The 20,000-nt window shown below is 35.3% G+C and overlaps 1 protein-coding gene across 1 annotated transcript in view; it reads right to left on the reverse strand.

The window, feature by feature from the left end:
- Positions 1-20,000, reverse strand: part of FOXP2 (forkhead box P2) — a 524,445-nt gene that overhangs the window by 10,180 nt on the left and 494,265 nt on the right. Inside the window, exons 17-18 of the mRNA XM_060156819.1 lie at positions 19,004-19,073; positions 18,075-18,238 (exon numbers count right to left, since the gene is read on the reverse strand). Coding sequence (XP_060012802.1) covers positions 18,075-18,238; positions 19,004-19,073 — 234 coding nt within the window. The remainder of the gene's footprint in view (positions 1-18,074; positions 18,239-19,003; positions 19,074-20,000) is intronic.

Raw genomic sequence — 20,000 nt, forward strand, 5'->3', positions numbered from 1 at the left:
ACTTTCCAAGAGTTATGATAAATACAGGCAGAGCCAGGACTAGTATACAACTGGCCTCTGGAATCTTTCTTGGAACCTGGTTATTCTTGCTCTCTCACGTTGCCTTTATCACATGTACTGTACTGAACTCTTTCTGGCGGTGGCTGAACTGTGTCTTGCCTACTAGACTATGAACTTCACAGATCAAGAGAGCTGTATCCACAGCAAGCACCTGGTAAATATGTGTTAACTGAATAAACGATGTCCCATCAAGGCATTAAGAGTTTCATTGGCATCAACTATAAAAGAGAAAATTTCTCTCTGGAATTAAGTGTTCTTAGAATCCTTTCACTCAGAATTCGTTTGTGAACAAGGTATCAGACCTGAGAAAGATGTAAATGAAATTTTCCCTTAAGGCTACAGTGTTAGGCTGCTCATTTACTAAAATAAACTAAAACCAGAGCCAATAATTATGAATGCTCAGTTCTTAAAAATATCCGATTGCCACCAATACAATGTCTAAAAAAGAAATAAAATGTAGCAAGAGAAGTTTAAGCATCTCAGGGAATAAAATTGCTTGAAAGTTATAGTACCTATGCCTATACATTGGTGGAATCCTTTTCAATAAAAATACAATTCTATCATGATTATCTCCACTTATATTAGGTTTCTCACTTTTGGATCTCAGAGAGCTCCATGTTTTCACGTGTCCTGTATGCCAATTCAAAGGAAATGAAACCCAAGGAAACCACATGCCTTTGGTGGGTTATAGAATGAATCGGAAATTAGTCTCTTCTGCAGCCATCAGCAGTATCTTTCCCTTCTTCCTCCCATTACAGGATATGAGGGTCATTTAATTTATCTCTGGAAAAAAAGGGGCTATCTCTGTAGTGTTCATTTTTCCAAATTCTTCAGGATACCATGTGTTACACTATTATAGGATAATTGGATTTTCTCCCAGGAAAAATGCTCCCCTTCACCAAAGAAATTCCTCTGACAATTCAAATAAAATAAAGGAAACCCTTTAAAGTAACTCCCTATCTATGCAGTGCTCACCAATTCCTCCTTACATATCCTCTTCTCCAGTTGAATCATATAAAGGTTCTTAATTAACAGGGTATAATTTAATACAATAATTTTTATGTATTTAGTATTTTGATTAACTTATTAGTGTAGCATAAAGTAATCTTGAATAATTTAGGCACCTCATTTATAACCTTTAGTCATGCAGCAGTGGATAAGTGGTTAATACTATAGTGTTTAAGAATTCAGTGAGCTTTGAGGATAAAATGCTTGGGTTTAAACACTGGCTCCTTTACTTCCTAGCTGTGTGACCTTGGGGAAGTTACTTAATGTCTCTGTGCCTCTGTTTCTTTATTCATAAGGCAGAGATAATAAAGTACATACTTTACATAGTAGTTATGAGGAGTAAATGATTTTTTGTGTATGCAAAACACTTGGAACAGTGACTGGCTCATAAGTGATCAATGTTAGATACACTCATGATATAATTACAACCTTAAATCCTTTTTTGGAAGAAGTTATAGTATAAGTACATGGATTGCTTTTTAAACAACGTATGAACTTAATTAGCTCTTTTTTACTATATCAGAAAAGTCATAAAACAAAGATATAAGTGCCCCACATACCAAATGCCAGGCATTAGGGCTATTAAAGTAATGACTAGCTACATTTCCTTAAAAGTACATTTAAGGTATAAAAGGGACAAAATAACACAACATATTACTATAATTATTCCAAGAATTATTTACTAACACATTCCTGAACACTATGGCACTAAGCCAAACTCTCAGGTCCTGTCTCTGACCATTTTTAGATCAACAGAGGAAAGTAAACTTCTAAGTAGAAAGACCATTGTTGAAATGTTTGGTAGGCAGAGCCCCCGCACTTACACTCCTCAGCCATCCCATCCCAGGCCTCATCATAACTTGTCAGTGAAATCATTAACATACATGCATTGAATGGTCCAGGCCTGCATCACATGTGCTATGTACACTGAAGTTTATGAAGTCTGATGATACATATTCAGCTGGAGAAACCTTAAATAGATGAACTCAAAGTTGACTAAAATATGGAAATTTTAAGACACATAGCAATATATATAAGCCTGAGAGACAATAAATTTTCTGCCGAAAGTTCTTTTATGCTGTGGGTTGAGTCAAGTCGCCTGTGTCCATAATGGCATAAAGAGCATCAATCTCACTTTGACAGGAAAAGCCAATAACATTATCATTATCTCCTATTGCCAATGATTAATTTAACGCGTTTATTGCGTACCCTGTAGATATAAGGCACTGTGGAGGCATTTAAACATCTATCAAAGAAGTTGCAGTCTGGTATGGGAGAAATACGTACTCAAATATGTACACAATTGCCAGCCATAAGTGTCCTAAGAGGAATAGCAATTAAGTGATACTGGAGGGGTTAACAGCTGGGAGAGATTATTTGCCTCCAAGCAGAATCCCAAAGCATCTGTACTCCTACTGGAATTCATTAAAGACAGTAAAGGCAGAACAAGTTCAGATGGACGGACGAGAGAAATTCTTGACTATCTATCCTGGTGATAAAACTCTTTCTGGGTTTGAAGAAGATATACTGTGGATGGTTTGGATATTCCTCATGCCATTTTTCCTCCCTGATTTGAAATTTATGCACGACTCCTTTCAGTTTCGATTTGAGGTGTCTTACAGATTAAGCTGCAGTCCTTAATAGAGCCCTTAATAATAAGTAAAGTAGAAGCTACTTTGAGCAAATAGAATGAAACTATTGAAACTGAGGACTTAGGTTTTTTTTTTTTCTTAACTTATGAACAAAAAGAAAAAAAAAACTAGTGGAATAATTGATTTCTTATTGTCTCATCTGTGAGATCTTGAATAAAGGATAATAAGTAGACTTATTTGTAACATTTCTTAAGGCAGGAGTCTATGAAGTCTGGATTGGATAATCTATCCAGCACTTCATTTGTTTACTGGGCACCTAGTACATACCAAGCATCTAGGTTATCACAGAAGAGTACAAACTTCTGGCATAGAAAGTCAGAGACAGAAGGTAGACATATTTACCTTGACAGTCACTTTAGTAGTTCTTCTAAACCTGATGAAATATGTCCTATTCCTTTAAGTGGATTTGGAAGTAACTTCATCTTTGATTTTAAAGCAAATTATCCATTTGGTAGATAATGAGTATTCATTTAAACGAGAATCCAGGAATTAATTGTGAACAGTTTAAAAATTGTTCTGTCAATGAAACACAAGATTTCCAATTCAACTATTCCAAGCCCACTACCTATTATTTACTACAGAAAAGCAGTGATTTAAATTTCTTGCTTGAAGAAGGAATAGCCAACCTCCTAATTTGATGTAATTTACACTTAGGAGAATTAGAAAGCTATTTGGAACTTCTTTAGATAGTTAGAGGGAAAGTATTCAGTGGTGGAGAGACATAAAGTCTTGTTAATACTTCCTGACAGAAAGGTTGAAAGTCAGTAGCTGAAATGGAAATACTTCTACGAGGATAATCATTACTTCTTGCTAGAAGTGAAAATATCAATTCAATAAACATTATTTGCAAACTACTGGTCTAGGGGCTGATACAGAAAATGGTTCCTGTTCTCATACAGTTATTAGTCTAATAGAGGAAGTAAGACATACACACAAGTAACTTCGATGCCAAGTAGAATGTGATCTATACCATAACAGACAAAGTGTTATGAAAGATGGGAGAGAAATTCTGGCAATGCATCCAGTCAATGATCTATGACGGAGGAAGTTGTCACTTCACGTAGGCTTTGAAATATATGAAAATGTTCATTACGCAGAGTTGAGGAAAAGGGCATTCTGAGTGGAAATGGGAAAAATAGAGAATTTTATATGTGTTGTAGGAACGCTGAGAGTGTGTAGAGGCCATGGGGAAAGGAGGGTTGGTGATAAAGAAATATGTTATAAAGCAGAACAAGGTCAGATGGTGAAGTGCCCTTGAGTTGCATTTATGGAGTTTAAAATTTATTCTCTGCCAGCTGAAGGGCTATTGATGGTTTTTGAGCATGGCAGCGAAAAGATAGAAGAGTTTTAGGAGGATTAATTTGCAAAGCGTAGATGGAACGTAGGCCACTGGAGGTAAGGTAACCAGCTAGTTTACTAAAATAGTGTAATAAGGTCATGATGGCCAGGAATAAGGTAGCAGGATTAGAAACATGGAGAGAAGTGAAGAATTAAGGGTATTGGTTGTGGACTAAAAAGTTTTGTGTATACTGCTTTTAAATTTATATGTATGTGAAATAGTTCCCTTCTACACTCTACCAAGAAGATAGAAGAGCCTAAACCCCTGTCAAAGATTCTAAAAGTTAAAATAGATGATGACTCTTCATAACTCATTCAATTTTGATGAATCTTTATATTTGTCATTTTAATCGCTCGAGGAAGAGGGGAAGCAGATCCTGGAATGCTTGGATATCAGAAAGTAGAAGATGGGAAGATTTTGAAACAAAGTTCTCTACAGTCCTCATTGCGATTAAGTTGCTAGCAGAAGCAATGGCCACGTTCATAAAGGCTGCTGATACTTGATCTCTGGAAAATTTGTTTTTAATTTTCAGTCTGAGTTCTTAAGTCATCTTAAAGAAAAATATATTTTAAACTGAATATTGAGGGGAAATGGCATAAAAAAAGTGTGGACACTTTTTCAAGTGAAAAAATACAGTATACCCAGGGATGAGTAGCAAAGAAGAAAAGGGTAAGTCTTTTTAAAAGTAGGTAACATATACCCTTGAGGGTCTTGCTAAGGATCTCCAAATAATTGGTGAATTTTCAATGCCCCTACCCTATCATCAGCTTGGAGATTAACGAACTCTAAGCTATGGTTCCCAAATTCCTATCCAGTCTCATCCTACAGGTATTGCTCTCTAGGCAGATTGTCCATGCCAAGGCAAAAGAATGATCTATTCTCTGAATGAGACTCATGCTTTATATCTTAGTCACCTTTGCTCATACACTCAAATCCTTTGTATCTATCTTCTCTTTCCTCAGCTCTGCTTAATGTAGGTTGAAAAGATTAAGATTGCTATTTCTGTAAGCAAAAAAGAACCCAGTCAAATATCAATAATTTCATAAAGTTCAACCTAAAAATTGATTTCATGTTAAGCATAACTCAAAGCTATCTCCTCCATGAAGACTTTCATGATTCTTCATGTGCATGTGTACACTTAATTTGCAATTTGGTTATAACTCTCTTCCTTCCTTTACTTGGACTCTCTCCTTATCTTTGTACATATCCATCCCTCGATTAGAATTCTACCTCTTTGTAGATAACAGATCACCTGCCAGTTTCCAACAGACTATGTTGCACATAATAGGTGCTCAAGAAATGTTTATTCAACTTAAATGAATGAAACATCGCTGCTCCATTCAACCTGCCAAGCCTCTACCAGAAGGAAATGCAAAGTAGCAGTTGGATTTTATGCTCTAGTTTAATTGCTCAGTGTTACAGCCCACCCTCATAATGGCATATACCAAAAACACAAAGAGAGGACTAGCTACATTACTAGACTGATCTGTTGCCTAAAGAAATGTGTTGCTCCTTTAGTTGTGAAATTTATAAGTACCCAAGGCATCAATGAAAGGCAGAAGAAATGTTATTGTTGCCAACGTCCTACAGCAGAGTCAAATTATAATGGAAAACTTTACCTTTTTTGATTGTGATCACACTGTATATTCTCTAGAGAAATGTAAATTGTCTTCATTTTCTCCTTAATTAAGACTAAGTAAAAGATCCTATAAACTGTTCCTATTTTTTCTTTAAAATAAGGAAGTAATATGAATAAAGTTCTCTGAAACTGAGATGTTCAAAACATGTTTAAGTCAATAGATGTTAGACTACAGAATCACAATGGTGTTTCTTTATTTAGATATCATCAAGAGAATAGATCATTCTTTTGCCTTGGCATGGGCAATCTGCCTAGAGAGGAATACCTGTAGGATGAGACTGGACAGGAATTTGGGAGCAATATCTTAGAGTTATACAGTGTCATCATTTATGAGTAATTCAGTGGCACCATGTAAATTTGATTGGGCCCTTCATAAATACAATATTTTTTAATACTAATGATAAAAATTTTAAGTCTTAAATGTTATGATAGATGTCAACAAATGCTGTGAAGAAAAACTTACAATTAATGGCTCATCTCTACAATATGGGCGATTTCAGGCAATGTAAAGTTAATTTAATCAAACATTTACAAGTCAAGACTAAAGGTAAGACTAGGTAAAATTGTTTTTATGTGGTTTACTCATTTTAGGAGACCCCCTTATATCTTTCTTCAGATAACCCTAGTTGTTTGAGAGAAAGTTAAATACATTAAATAACATATACTTATTGAAAACGAGTAATAAACATGATACATGAGATATGATACATGATACATCTTAAAAATCCTATAAGAATAATTGCCCTAGCATACCTGAAGGATATAACATGTTTCTATCAGTAACTGCGGATCATTAATATAAAAAGCGTTACTCCCCAGATAACAGTCAAAAACCTATCCTCAGAAATAGCATTAAGGTCTTCATGCTTCAGTTTTACTATGGAAAATAATTTTATTTGGCCCAATATAGCAATCTTTATCCAGTAAAATGAATTTATATATACAGTACACTGAGAAACATATTGAACGTACTTAATTTTGTGTAGACCTTAAACCACGCATCTATTTCCTACTCAATACTGATTTATTAAAGTTCTTGACTTTTAAGTTTCTTGATACTCCTACTTAATTTAGTTTGTATACCTTTAACCTACATGGGATACATTGATTAACTCTAAAAGAAAATGTTTACAATCATACAAATTCTTCTTTATCTCATATATTGTTATATCTTAACTGTTGATTAATGACATTAAAAAATATCAGAATAGACTGAGTATTGCTATAGGCTAAGGCTGTCCATTGATTTGCATAGGTTTTGACTCACAAAACAGCATCAAAATTTTTTTAATTAAAAGGAAATACTTAGAGAAGATGAGACTTCCTTTTAACTGTCTACAATGTCTATTTAGTACTTGGCACAAAGCCGTTGAATGAATAATGATAACTACTATAAGCATTTAAAAATCAAAGTGTATGATTAGCACTTTGTAATTTCATATGTGTTTGAATACGTTTTTATTCAATTAGTTCAAATTTGCCAATGGCAAAACCTTCATGCTTACCACATAAGTATCATTGTTTTGGCGATGTAAAATGGATTCCAAAATACAAACACAGACTCCTTTATTAAAATGGAAGATTTAGTTTCATGAGGCTCAGTTTTTGGTTTTGTTTGTTATTTTTGAGTAGCTATCCTGGAAGCTATAACCACATCAAATAAAACATTTTTTTTTTTTTTTTTTTTTTTTTTGCGGTACGCGGGCCTCTCACTGTTGCGGCCTTTCCCGTTGCGGAGCACAGGCTCCGGACGCGCAGGCCCAGCGGCCACGGCTCACAGGCCCAGCCACTCCGCGGCATGTGGGATCTTCCCGGACTGGGGCACGAACCCGTGTCCCTTGCGTCGGCAGGCGGACTCTCAACCACTGCACCACCAGGGAAGCCCAAATAAAACATTTTTAAAAAGTCATTTTTTTCCAAAGAAGTTTCACAGGGAAACTGGTAAAATAATTGATGCTCATTCAGAAAGCATATGAAAAATGGAGATTGTGGAAATTCAATTTTACTCATTTCCTTCTAGTATATGTACAAGGAAATGATATAATTATATTTGGAATTTAATGGTAAATTTATAAAAACTGCAAGTTTAGGTATCTCCATTTGTACAAAGTCAGGTTGAAATGAGAAACAATTCATATTTCTTAAATTAAACATTTGTAACTTTTAGAGTAATATTTTATTTAGGAAGTATTTTAGTTTAACATATCACAGAAATAACCTAAAAAATGAAACTAAAGTTTTAAATGGAAAAGTTTACTTTTAAAAGAAAACATTTTGCAAGTACTTTCTAAACTGAGAAATGATCTTAGGCTAATGTGAGTAATTAAACAACTGAAGTTATTTATACAGTCATTAAGAAATTATTTAATTAATCCTATTTATGATTTTATTCTTTTGAAATGATAACTCTGATTTCTTTCACTATAATCTAGATTTTTATATTCCAAATTTAAGCACACATTAGAGAAATATTTAATTCTCATGTACAGAAGTGAATAAGGTCATATAATTAAAAACAACTAGAAATGATAAATTAGCTCTTATTTTATCAATCAAGAAATTATAAAACAGATCTTTACTACTATGATTCAATATTTTTCCAATTTTATTGTTTTTCAAGACTGTTTTCTCTCTTGTAAATTAACATTTACCACAGACATTCTTATGTTGAATGAACTGACCTTCCTTTTGATTTGGATGAGTTTGCACATAGTTGCCATGAGGACAGTACCCAGAACCATTACTCCAGTTCAGTAGATAAAAATCCTACTCATTTCTGGATGAAAAGGAAAATATTCCTCCTCTCAGAAATGTACAACCATTAAAAGAGGATAGAAAAATTGGAGTGATGATTCCTCATGCCATATATACCTTGTTTAGTTTACTTTATTCAGAATGTAATTAGAAAATGCCCTGCGAAGTTTCTCATACCTTTTCACTGTGGCTAAGGAAAACAGCCAAATAAATTTTAATTTTTCATCTTGAAGTCAGAATACAACTTTAATACTAATATGTTTAATAAATCTTGTAACTCCCATATTCTACTTTCTAGAAAATGCAGCCATTTAAGTGTTTGATTGCAAAGGAATATTATATTCTGATAATTGTAATAACATTTTCTCTTCTAAGCTACACACTGCCATTCTTAAGAATGCATTTTATAATTCTCTTCTACATCTCCAAAGATCTGACCCCAAGGTAGAGTTCCAAAGTTCTATTTAAAGTCAACAGAAGTTCTAAGAAATATGACAAAAAGGTGGATTAAGGTTAATGAAACCTAATTTTATAAATCGCATGCATATATATATATAAATGTATATGAAATTTCTCTAAGATTTCTTGTCCTTACCTTCAACATTATATTATAATTTATTCAAATTTATACAACATTGTTTAAAGAAACTGGATTTTACATGATTTGGAGGCTCACTCCCAAATGATTTCACATAGTTTTGCTGTAGTGCCGATTATAAAAAGCACAATTAAATTCTTTAAGATTTACCATTTGATTTATAAAAGTAATAGATGTGATCAGAACAGCTGTAATAAAATGAAAATATAAATGTAATGACTTTGATCATTGAGGAGTACAAATATACTGTGCTCAATCTCAGAAGCAAAGCAGTTGCCCATTGAGATACAATTGGTACCATTCCATTTTGTGTCTCATAAATGGTAGCTTTCAATAAACATTCAGGTATAGATCTAAGGACTTTTATATTTCTAATCTATCGGTCAGAGAAATAAAAGAAAATCTAAATTACATCTTGACATTTGGCCATTAAGTCAGCTTTGCTGCTGCTCCAAAACTCCTTTGAACCATTCATCCAAAAATCGTTTTTACCTTGTTCCTTGGACCAAGTTTCAGTCAGAAATGTCAGGATGGGCATATGGCACACAAAGCATATGTTCCTGTTTCTCTCTAATTTCTCATTGATAATTAGGGTTCTGATTCCTTGAAGATCAGGACCTCAAAGTCCTATAGTTGGGCTACAGTATGGCTCTGGGCAGCCCTCGCTGACATGGCTCACCCACCTTTTCTGGACTGTTGTCTGTTTCCTTTGCCAAGCTGCCCTGATGGGATGCTGCCCATTCACTGCCGGCTCCTGGTGAAGCTGTTCCTTGGATATCCTGACAGAGATGGCTCTTCACCAGGATTACATATGGTTCGTGTCATCAGGTCTATCTAATCTGTGAGACTGGCTGCTCTGCTGGAGTTATTCCCTTGCTCAAATTAAACCATAAGACTGACTCAATGTTCAGTTTCCTCCTGAACTGTGCTTAGCTATGCTGTTAGTTCTTAGCACGAGAATGGAATAGGGAGTAAAAACAATACCTTTTATTCTAAATCTAGTAGATTATGTCTTTCTCTGACCTGCTAATTAACAAAAGGGACCTGAGATTTAGTGTTGCAAATGGTAAATTTATCAAGAGTTAGATAACATTATGTGACCAATGATTACTTCTGCTCCTGCCTTTTAAATGTCTTGCTGACGTTATACCATTTTCAGTGCTCAAAGATTAAGATAATGTTGAGCAAACTGAAGAATGTCAGTTTCCACTAGTTATGTGAAATTATTTGGTCATCTGTTGCTTATATAAATTGTTTAATTCTATCCTAATGATAGAAACTACTTATGGAATGTAGGAACCCTGAGATCAAGTTTTAAACTGTGTTTATTGGTGTCAAAGTTTTAAAATACATTGTTGTACTTATTTGAAAGGTCAATTTAAAATTCTCCCAAAGTAGTCAAAATGAATATAATTTTAACACATATTAAAATATAATTTCTTATGTACAGTATCTTCACATTAAGTAATATTCTGAAGTGATCGTCAGCTTTACATAATAAATATCTTTAGTCATAAAATACCCATATCACCTAATAGACATCCACTTCCCTAAGCCCTATGTCAAGAGCTGAAGTTAAAGTACCATATGGGTATACATGGTACTATGGTATTTTCTCCTGGTACTAGAAGGAAAAAATACTGAATAACAATATTCATTTTTAAACAATTCAGTCAATTACTTTTTGACCCTCTAAGGCTCAAATAGTGTTAGTGCAAAGGAAGATGTACCTTCTAACAAAGTATCTTCTTTAGATATAAAACAGAAGCAGTAGGCTACAATACTGTCACCTAAAAGTTTTCTGACACCCTTTGCCTAAATTGCGGGCATTCATAACAGAAAACTTAAATACCATCTGTATAGTTCTATAAAAATCCTTTAAAACCCTACAGGAACCCACAAATTTCCACTACTGGCACGGTGGGGATACAGCACTTTTTAGCTGAAGGCACTGCATCTCTGGGAGGATCTTTTTTATTAGGAGGAACTAGAATGAGCTGTAAGTGCCACATACGGGGACTGGAATAATGTAAAAAAGAACAGCGGCTACTGAGCCATACTTGTAGCACTTAAAAAAAAAAGATGAGATAATAAAGAGCTGGCATAGTCATAAGTTCTGTACCATCACTTTGGAAAGAGATCTCAAAGCTAACTAGCAAAGTTAATAAAAAAGTTTAGAGGTTAAATAAAAATAGAATTAAATCAGAATAAAATTATGAGGCCCAGAAATGTTAGGAAAAAAAAAATTAAAGATAAATGAAAAATTGTGAATTAAAAAATCTGTGAAGACATGTAAAGCAAAAATATGCTTTTACGTTTAGAGCTCTTCTTAAGGCAACTTAATGATCCAAAATATCAGCAAAAAATAGTGCAGGCTTAACAGGCGTGAAAACAACGAGCATTCCACTTGTTCAAGTCGTCAGCCACTTTCAACTGCTTTCCTCTGACATACAGAGCCACTCCAATTTCAAATGCCTTTGTCCACAGAAAGATCTAAGATCTGTAGGGATTTTATATAAAATATCACCAACCAAAGGTGTAGGGTCTGCAAATTCTACATGTGCCTACAAACAGCAATTTAAATTTTAAGGCAGCCACAGAGAATAGAAGGAAGAAAGGTAATATTATATACTTGAACATTTTCATTATGTTTCATGACACTTCACAATTTATATTAGATTTTCAATACTGTTGCACAAAATGGGCATCGAGCAGTCCCTTTTAGCTGTCTTTGGTTGCAAAGTATTATTGCTAGGAGAGGCTGAAGTTTATCATCGGAGTGGTGTAACGAACTGAGGGTCTCAAGAAGCAGAGGATGTGGTAAGGATGACTGACTGGGACATGCAATGCAGAGAAAGTTCTGGGGCGTGTAGAATGTGCATTCAACATGTTAATAAAAAAGATTAATGTGATCTCCATTGTAGTCCTGGAATAACACTACACTACTCCTTTTGTGCGATGCCGCAGACCTTGATTTCCTTACCCTAAAGTTTTGGCTTCGAAGAACACAACAAATATATTTTCTAGTCTTACATGAGCCATATTAACATTCTGATTCTATATAGAAGTTCATTAACTTGCAAACTTCAAACATTTGCTTTAATAAGAGGCAGAAAAAATAATCACCTGCAACTAATATAGAATATTAGCAAGTAGAACTTTCAAATGGCACGGAGGCTAAGAGGAGTCAGGAATGACACGTAAGAAATGATCTGAAAACTCAACAGTAGGAGACTCTAATAATCAGAAAGGGGAACGGCATGACAATGGAAGGCTTTGTGCGTGGAGCCCTCCATACAAAACCAGCTCAGGAAGAACATTCGTTTTGATCTCTAGAAACAAAATTTGAAAATATAAAAATGGGAACCTCATTTAACATTTTCATAAGAGAAAGAAAAGGCAAACCTGAGCCAACTTACTGAGAGTAAGGAGAAACAACTGCTTAATAAAAAAGAAACAACTGATTTGAACTAAATATGGCGGGTACATCATTAAATTTCTCTTTTGCCTCAGGATTGGAAGGAGACAGGAAATGGATTGATTGTACCAGTGTGAGTTCACCTTCCAGGTCTTCTCCAAACGTTTTCTTCTCTTTTCATTCATTTAAGTCTAACACATGGGAGAAGAAAGTAAGTTCAAATTATTTCCACCTGAACATAGCATCAATCCTAACTCTTCAGGTAGTTTTTATGAGAGGCAAACACTGGTATAAAATAGGAATCTAAAGTAATTTTATCCATAATCTATAAAACTCTGAAAAGTCAGGTAATCAGGGAATATTGGTGCTGAGGTGCAGAAGGGAAGAGTATTATAAATTGTAATGATACTTAGACTCTTACTGAAAGTATTCTTAACTTTTGTTCAGACCATGATGGGTCTAGATCTCTTACAACAGCAGCAGAAAATACATTTTAGAAATCTACTTGATCGAAAAGAGTCAAAACAATTTCAAAAAATTATTAGGTAAAATCTGTATTATTCCACCTGACTTTAACCTGTCCTACTTTCTGCTAAAGTCCTCTTGAACATACAACTGATTAATACTGTATTAATCGCAATAATGTTTTTTTTCATTTCACCTTCAACAAGATAAATAAAATTTAACAAGGTCTGGGAGGATAATCACGAATGCGGTGAAGGCCTGTCACTTGCCGTTGACATAACTCTGGACAATTATAAAATACATATTAACTAAATAATTAAAATTAAAAACAAAAGTTCACAAACACACTCTGCCAATATTTAGAAAGATCTCTTAGCTAGCATTCTATTTCATTATCTCTTCTTCCTAAAAATCTCTTCTTCTCCCTTCTTCAGAGTTCTAAGAGAATCCTGGATTGTACTTTTGGAGAGATTACCTCATGAAGTCAAACCATTTCTCATTAACTGTCACCTCCCATTTGAGTCTTCATAATCATTATCATATGGTTATTGAGTGCTTACTTTGTATGGTATAATGTGTTAGGGGTTTCACATACTATAATATGTCTAAAACATAATATTTGTCCTTAAGCGACCTGCCATTAAGCCAGAGATAATTGCAAAATGAGTATGCACATGTGCAAGCACACATGTGCGTGACAAGACACACACACACACACACACACACACACACACACACACACATACACACACACAACTGCGTTAGTTCCAGATAATGATATAAGCAGTCAGCTCTTCAGAAATGTGGAGCAGAATGTAGGTCCTGACTGCAAAATTACTTGGGAAAGCCTCCTGGAAAAATAGGATGAGGCCCTTAAGGAAAGGTAGAATTTAGGTAAGAGAGGAGAATGAAAAAGGAAAGGGAAGAAAGGCAAAGAGTTAAGGCAAAATAAATGCACTAATTTGGCAAAAGCCTTCATTCAGGGCACTCTAAGAGTGAAAGCCACAGTGCGGGGAAGTGTTACATATGGAGTGTCAAAATGAAGAATTAGGATGATAATTTGGCCTTTCTTGTTCTCTAAAAACAATTTATAAGAAGCACTAAACCATAGTTATTCTACTCTTCCAAAGCTTCAAAACATCTTTTCTATTGACCTCAGGAATACTTCTTCTACTATTCTGGAGCTGAATAAAAAGACTAAATGAAGAAACAGTTTCCGTTTTGTTGTTTCCTGAATCTAAGGACATTTACGTTCTTGGATTCAGCAAGTAGGATAATACTGAATTCATCCCCGTTTTCCCCCTTGAGCCCATCCTCTTGTGCTCTCTATTTCTCTTCACAGGCTTTTACAGTTGCTATGATTTTTCCTAATTTTCCTCTTTGCCCCCAGCATTCAATCAGTTGTCTTGTTCTGTATTTCTCTTCACAGCACTTCTTGTATGGATTCCTTGCTGTCCACTCGCTGTCTTGTACTTAAGTCAGATACTACATCCTGCAAGGACTCATCTTCTGCTTCCAGTCTCTCCCAACTCCAGAATATCCTACCTCACTTGAGTTTCATTCAGGCATGCTTCATTCAGTACACGTTCAGATTACTCTTCCTAAAGCACATCTCCGGTCATGTGAAACCCAAGCTTCTAACATTACTAAGTTCCATACTGATCAAAACAAACACCATAGCTTGACATTTAAAGCATTCAACAGTCTGGTCTCCTTTCATATATTCTACATTCCTGTCAAACCTCATAGCAGTGTTCTCCAGGCAGATATCGTGAGCTCCTGTTCTGGGTTGATATTATTCTATTTGGATTGTTCATTGCCTCCAACCTCAGATAACATCTTCTTATCTCAAAAATCTCTTATCTCGTTGAGTCTGAGTAAGATGCTCCCTACCATAAATTCCTGTCTCACATTCTTTCACTTCTTAGGGATCTGCTTACTTCATGAATTATAAGAGGAAGTGGGAGGGAAAAGCAAAGGGACTGACTCCCAAAGAAAGTAACCATACAGTTATGGAGAACCTATAAAAAATGTATTAAAATGCAAAATACTTTTGTATTGTTTATGGTCTCCTTTACAGAAATAATGAGGTATTACGAGATGTAATATAAATCAGTAACTCTGAATACGGCACTATTAGGGACACAGGGAGCAATTATTATATTCCAGGCACTTGTTTTATTTGCAAGAATCCTATGAGGTACATATTATTATGACTTACCTCACTTTCAGCTGAGAAAACTGAGGAAACAAATAAATCGTACTCAGCTGTTAAGTGCTAAATCTGGGATTGGAACCACCACAGTCTGTCACCAGAGCTCATATACTAATACCACTAGGCCCCTCTGCCTCTTGCTAACAGTGGCATCAGCTTAACTTACTCCCTCCCCTCCCTCAACCAATGACAACAATGACAACAAGAACCAGTACCATGATTTCATTTCAGGACACATGACTATGCTACTGAAATGTAAAAAAATTCTTTCACTTCTGCTTAATTTTCAAAAAGTACTTTGAAGTGCATTCAATTATATGCAGACAAATTTTTTTTTTTTTTTTTGCGGTACGCGGGCCTCTCACTGTTGTGGCCTCTCCCGTTGCGGAGCACAGGCTCCGGACGCACAGGCTCAGCGGCCACGGCTCACGGGCCCAGCTGCTCCGCGGCATGTGGGATCTTCCCGGACCGGGGAACGAACCCGTGTCCCCTGCGTCAGCAGGCAGACTCTCACCCACTGCGCCACCAGGGAAGCCCACATGCAGACAAATTTTGACGGAGAGAATTAGATAATATTTTCCTTTGTCTAATAATGTACATAAAATGCCTTTTAAGTCCGAGCATCTTAAAACTCTATAAAGATGAAGATACAGAATACTGAAGTGACATTCCATCAATAATATTTGACATCCAACATACAAAACGTTAATGACCGCAGCAGAAACAGATTCAAAGAGAGAATGCTGACTCAGTATTCTGCAAGATAATTAAACATGATTATAATTTATATAATTTAGGAAAAAACAAGATTTGGTCTTCCTCCAATTTTTGTCTTTTCTGAAATCTATTTCCAATAAGCCGAGGGAGGCTTTCCTTTTATCTCTCTATGGAAAAAACACATAAATATTTTTCACATGCACTAATTCATAAAATGTACGATATATTGACTAAGAACATCTTAGTTTTCTAAGCCCATAGTGGCGCCACATCAGGAATTAAATATACAATTTTTATATATTGTTTTACACACACTATTTTTTCTGAGGTATTTTATAATTAAAGTGTAACTAAATAACAAAATGAAAAAATCGAAAATAGCAATTGGCAAACGAAAAATACTAGGAACCTAATAATGCTGTAATTTAGCCCAGTTATTATTTCGGGTTCTACAATACAATGTTTAATAAACTATCGTATGGAATCATTCATTTTTTATTTTAATACCCTTATCACTGGACACATATGTTTTAAAAACCACCTCCCTACATACCCTCTATATATCATTCATAACAACCCCTGTATATCATATAGGAGCGCAAGGAGTTGCATTAATAGCTGAAACACTTTTATTAGGAATACCTTTCATTTCTCTGAAATTGGTCTTTTTTAAAGGGGGAAAACAGCATCTAACTCTTGTTTGCTCTTTAAAGTTTTATAGTTTTAGCATTTGATACAGGGAGCAAGTATCAGCATACTCAGGAGAATGGCTGAACGTAAAAGGCCTCAAGCTACCCACTCATGGCTGAGAGGATAAAGCAGGGATATAGAAACTTCTGCTGGATTGCTCACTTGCCTCGTGTGAGAGCACCGCTACTCTTAGGAGCATATATCCATATGTTCTCTCTACTTCCAGTTTTATCACTTCTTTTGTATTATTTAACACATCTAAAGACACTTCCAAAAGACAAATTTTTCCATTTTGAAAAAGTAATGGTTTGGAACCTGATAAAATATATTAATGTTCACCGTGTGTTTTTCACAAAGGTGATAGAGTAAAAGTGCTATAAAGCAATTAGGCACATGGTCTTAAAGACATTAATATGTCAAATAGAATGAGATGTCTCAAAAATCAACAAAAGTAATATCCGGTGAAAGGTCAAATGGAAATAGGCTGCTAGAAAGACCATATTTCGCTGTCAGGCCTCTGACTAGATATTTAGTACAAAAGTAGGGGAGGAAAATATAAGAATGAGAGGAAGTACTGTTCTTACCTCAATAACCTGAAATTAGAAGTATGTGATGTTTAACTCTCAGAAGTACGGACATTAAGTTAAAACTCATTCTAACAACTGAACGGATTGTTCTGGATTCAGATTCTAACTTTTCCTCCTGAACTCTAAGTTCTAGCAGGGTCCATACTTTTTAGTAAACAAGAAACTGATATGCTTGGCCTATTGAATAAGGCCAGGCATTTTTTCAAGTGTCACACACATTTCTGAAATCTACAATACATCAATTTTTAATACATCTACTCTCTCAGCTCCATTAAAAAGATGGTAGGGGAAAGATTTTAGAGTAATTAATGATATAGTTAGCTGCTAAATATTAATAGGAATCGTAGTCTTGCATAAAATATAACATATAAACCTTGCCAATACAGACGCACCAGTAATTAAAGTTGAATATGTAATTACACTGATTTATAAGACAGGCAAAAAGTTACACTTTACCAGCTTCTATGTAAACTGTGTCTAACAGTTAAACTTTGCATTTTACGGTTTATAAAAATGGGAAATATCTTGACTACAGTTCATAAATGGTTTAGAGACCTGTAATAGTAGTAAAAATTATGACAACTTGTTCCATCATGAATATTCTTATCGGACCATACAAACCAAACTGTGATAATGATCCGTAAGCTGGAGACTCATCTTAGACACCGCTATACTCCCAAGAGAATGTTAGTAGTACTAAGAATTTGTAGAGGACTGCTAGTACAGTCATTATAGGCTACTGGAGAGAATCTAAAAGGTTTATTAAAAGCCGTTCTGATACACTTTTTCGTGTCACAAACACGGTGCAGTTTAACTCCATTTAAACTTGTATTTTTTACTTATCCACCATTCAAAACTTCAGAAGACTAGTAAATACTAGAAGCATAGGAATATCGGTTCTTCCCCTTTTGGAGTCTGTTAGCCCCACTTACATGTGCGGCTGAGGTGAGCAGCCCGGGCTGCTGTTCCCATTGCTGTCGATGTGATCCAGGGAACCATTGAGGTCTTCGTGGACAGCCTGCAGCAGGCCGCTGGAGGTGTTATTGATCAGTCCAGGGTTACTTAGCAAAGGTAAACTGCTCTCTGCCAAGGCAGCCTAGTGAAAGGAAGAGGGTGTGAGACAACTTTGGAAATGCCCTTCCAAATGCTTTTTAAAACATCTATCTTCTTCTAACGGGTTTCAATTCTGATACAGGTATTTTAGAAGCGTTTCAATAAAATGTATGGGAAAGACAAACGTCCCTAACTGACAACTTGTGGCAGCAATACCAAAGAAATTAAGTGTGATGTTCAACTGAAACAATAGTTCTCCCAGCAAACTTTCTCACTCAGGTTTCAGCATCCCACATAATGAAATAGTGTATCCTCACGTATAGCGAAATACCCCAAGATAATACAAGCAGTTGCTCTGCTGTTTAAAAATGACCAGAACTTAACTCAAAATAAAGAAGACCTGACATTTGCCTCCTCTGCATAAAAATTATATATTATAATTAAACTTTAAAGTTTTTGCCACAAGCACCATGTTCCCCAACACTATGATGTGAAATCATTTATGACAGCCTGGATAAATATTAATGCACAGCCACATGCATTTGCAAAAGCTTCTATCAATCTAGCCTTCGCAGGAAAACCGCGTGTTCCAGATTTTGCCACAGGGTGTCCTTCTTGCTTCTTCACATCAAAAGTAGCTTGAATTAGAACCAGTGCTTTCTACAGTGCTAGGTACTACAACTTACTTGGATGATAAACCAACTATTAAGAATAATCACAATCTCACCTAAATACAAAGCCAGGCCAAAAAAAAAAAAGCGAAACATTCAGACCCGAGGATAATGGGAAGCACATTTAATGATATTACCTGTAAGCTGGCATTCAGAGCTGCTCCATAGCCTAAACTGGTAGGTATATTTTTTACTAAGGTTGGGCTTCTGGAAGAAAAAAAAATATAAAGGTTATTTATAAGTCCAAATGTAAAGGATGTGGCTCTCAATTATCTCGGGTAAAAAGATACGTTCTGGCTTGTTGCCTCACACTACTAGTCCAGAATGGATGTAGGTAAGACCACAGACCAGGGGACAGAGTCCAAATATGTAATTCTCTACATAGTATATATATAGCAATTTGGTCCAGGAATCTAAGTAATGAAACTTCAGACTACGGTGTGCAGGCGAAGTGGGGCATGACCTCGAGGATCCCTAAACCTGTTTCTAGCTACGCGGAGGTTTTACTTCCAAGAGGAACAGCATTCATATAAAATTAAAAAAATGTAAATATACAACACAATTACCAATTCGATGCAATCAGGAAATAATTAATGGTTAATTTCTAGAACACCATGAATTAACATAACAAATTACCATAGTTAATCAAATGACAACATAATGGATTAACTATTTCTTGAATGCAGAAATTAGCGCATCCTTGACTACAGAAATCAAAAGTGAAGCACTAAGAGCAGATAAAATACATTAGAGTCATATCTTCAGAGAAGGTAGTAGTGGTTTGGGGGAGCAGGTAAATGCTACACGGAGTTAATTTATTCGGCCCAAAATGTGTTCTATTATATTTCTGACTTAAATTCGGCAGTCTTGTTCTCTAGGAAAACAAACAAACAAACAAAAACACATATCGATCCCAAACTTCCCAGACAGTAATTTTCTCACACTACCGTTTCTTGATCATCTCAACAGCCCTGAATAGATAGATAGCTGATGTAGTTGGAGAAAAAGCAGGGAGTGTCCAAATAATAAAGTTTGGTCAGGAAAATAAAGAGTAGGTGTGAAACAAAAATCACTATCCCTTATTAAAATCTTTTCATAAATTCGTCACAAAAAGGTACTTAAGTTCAGGAATAC

The sequence above is a fragment of the Lagenorhynchus albirostris genome, chromosome 8, assembly GCF_949774975.1.
Source record: "Lagenorhynchus albirostris chromosome 8, mLagAlb1.1, whole genome shotgun sequence".
In the NCBI taxonomy this organism is placed as follows: Eukaryota; Metazoa; Chordata; class Mammalia; order Artiodactyla; family Delphinidae; genus Lagenorhynchus; species Lagenorhynchus albirostris.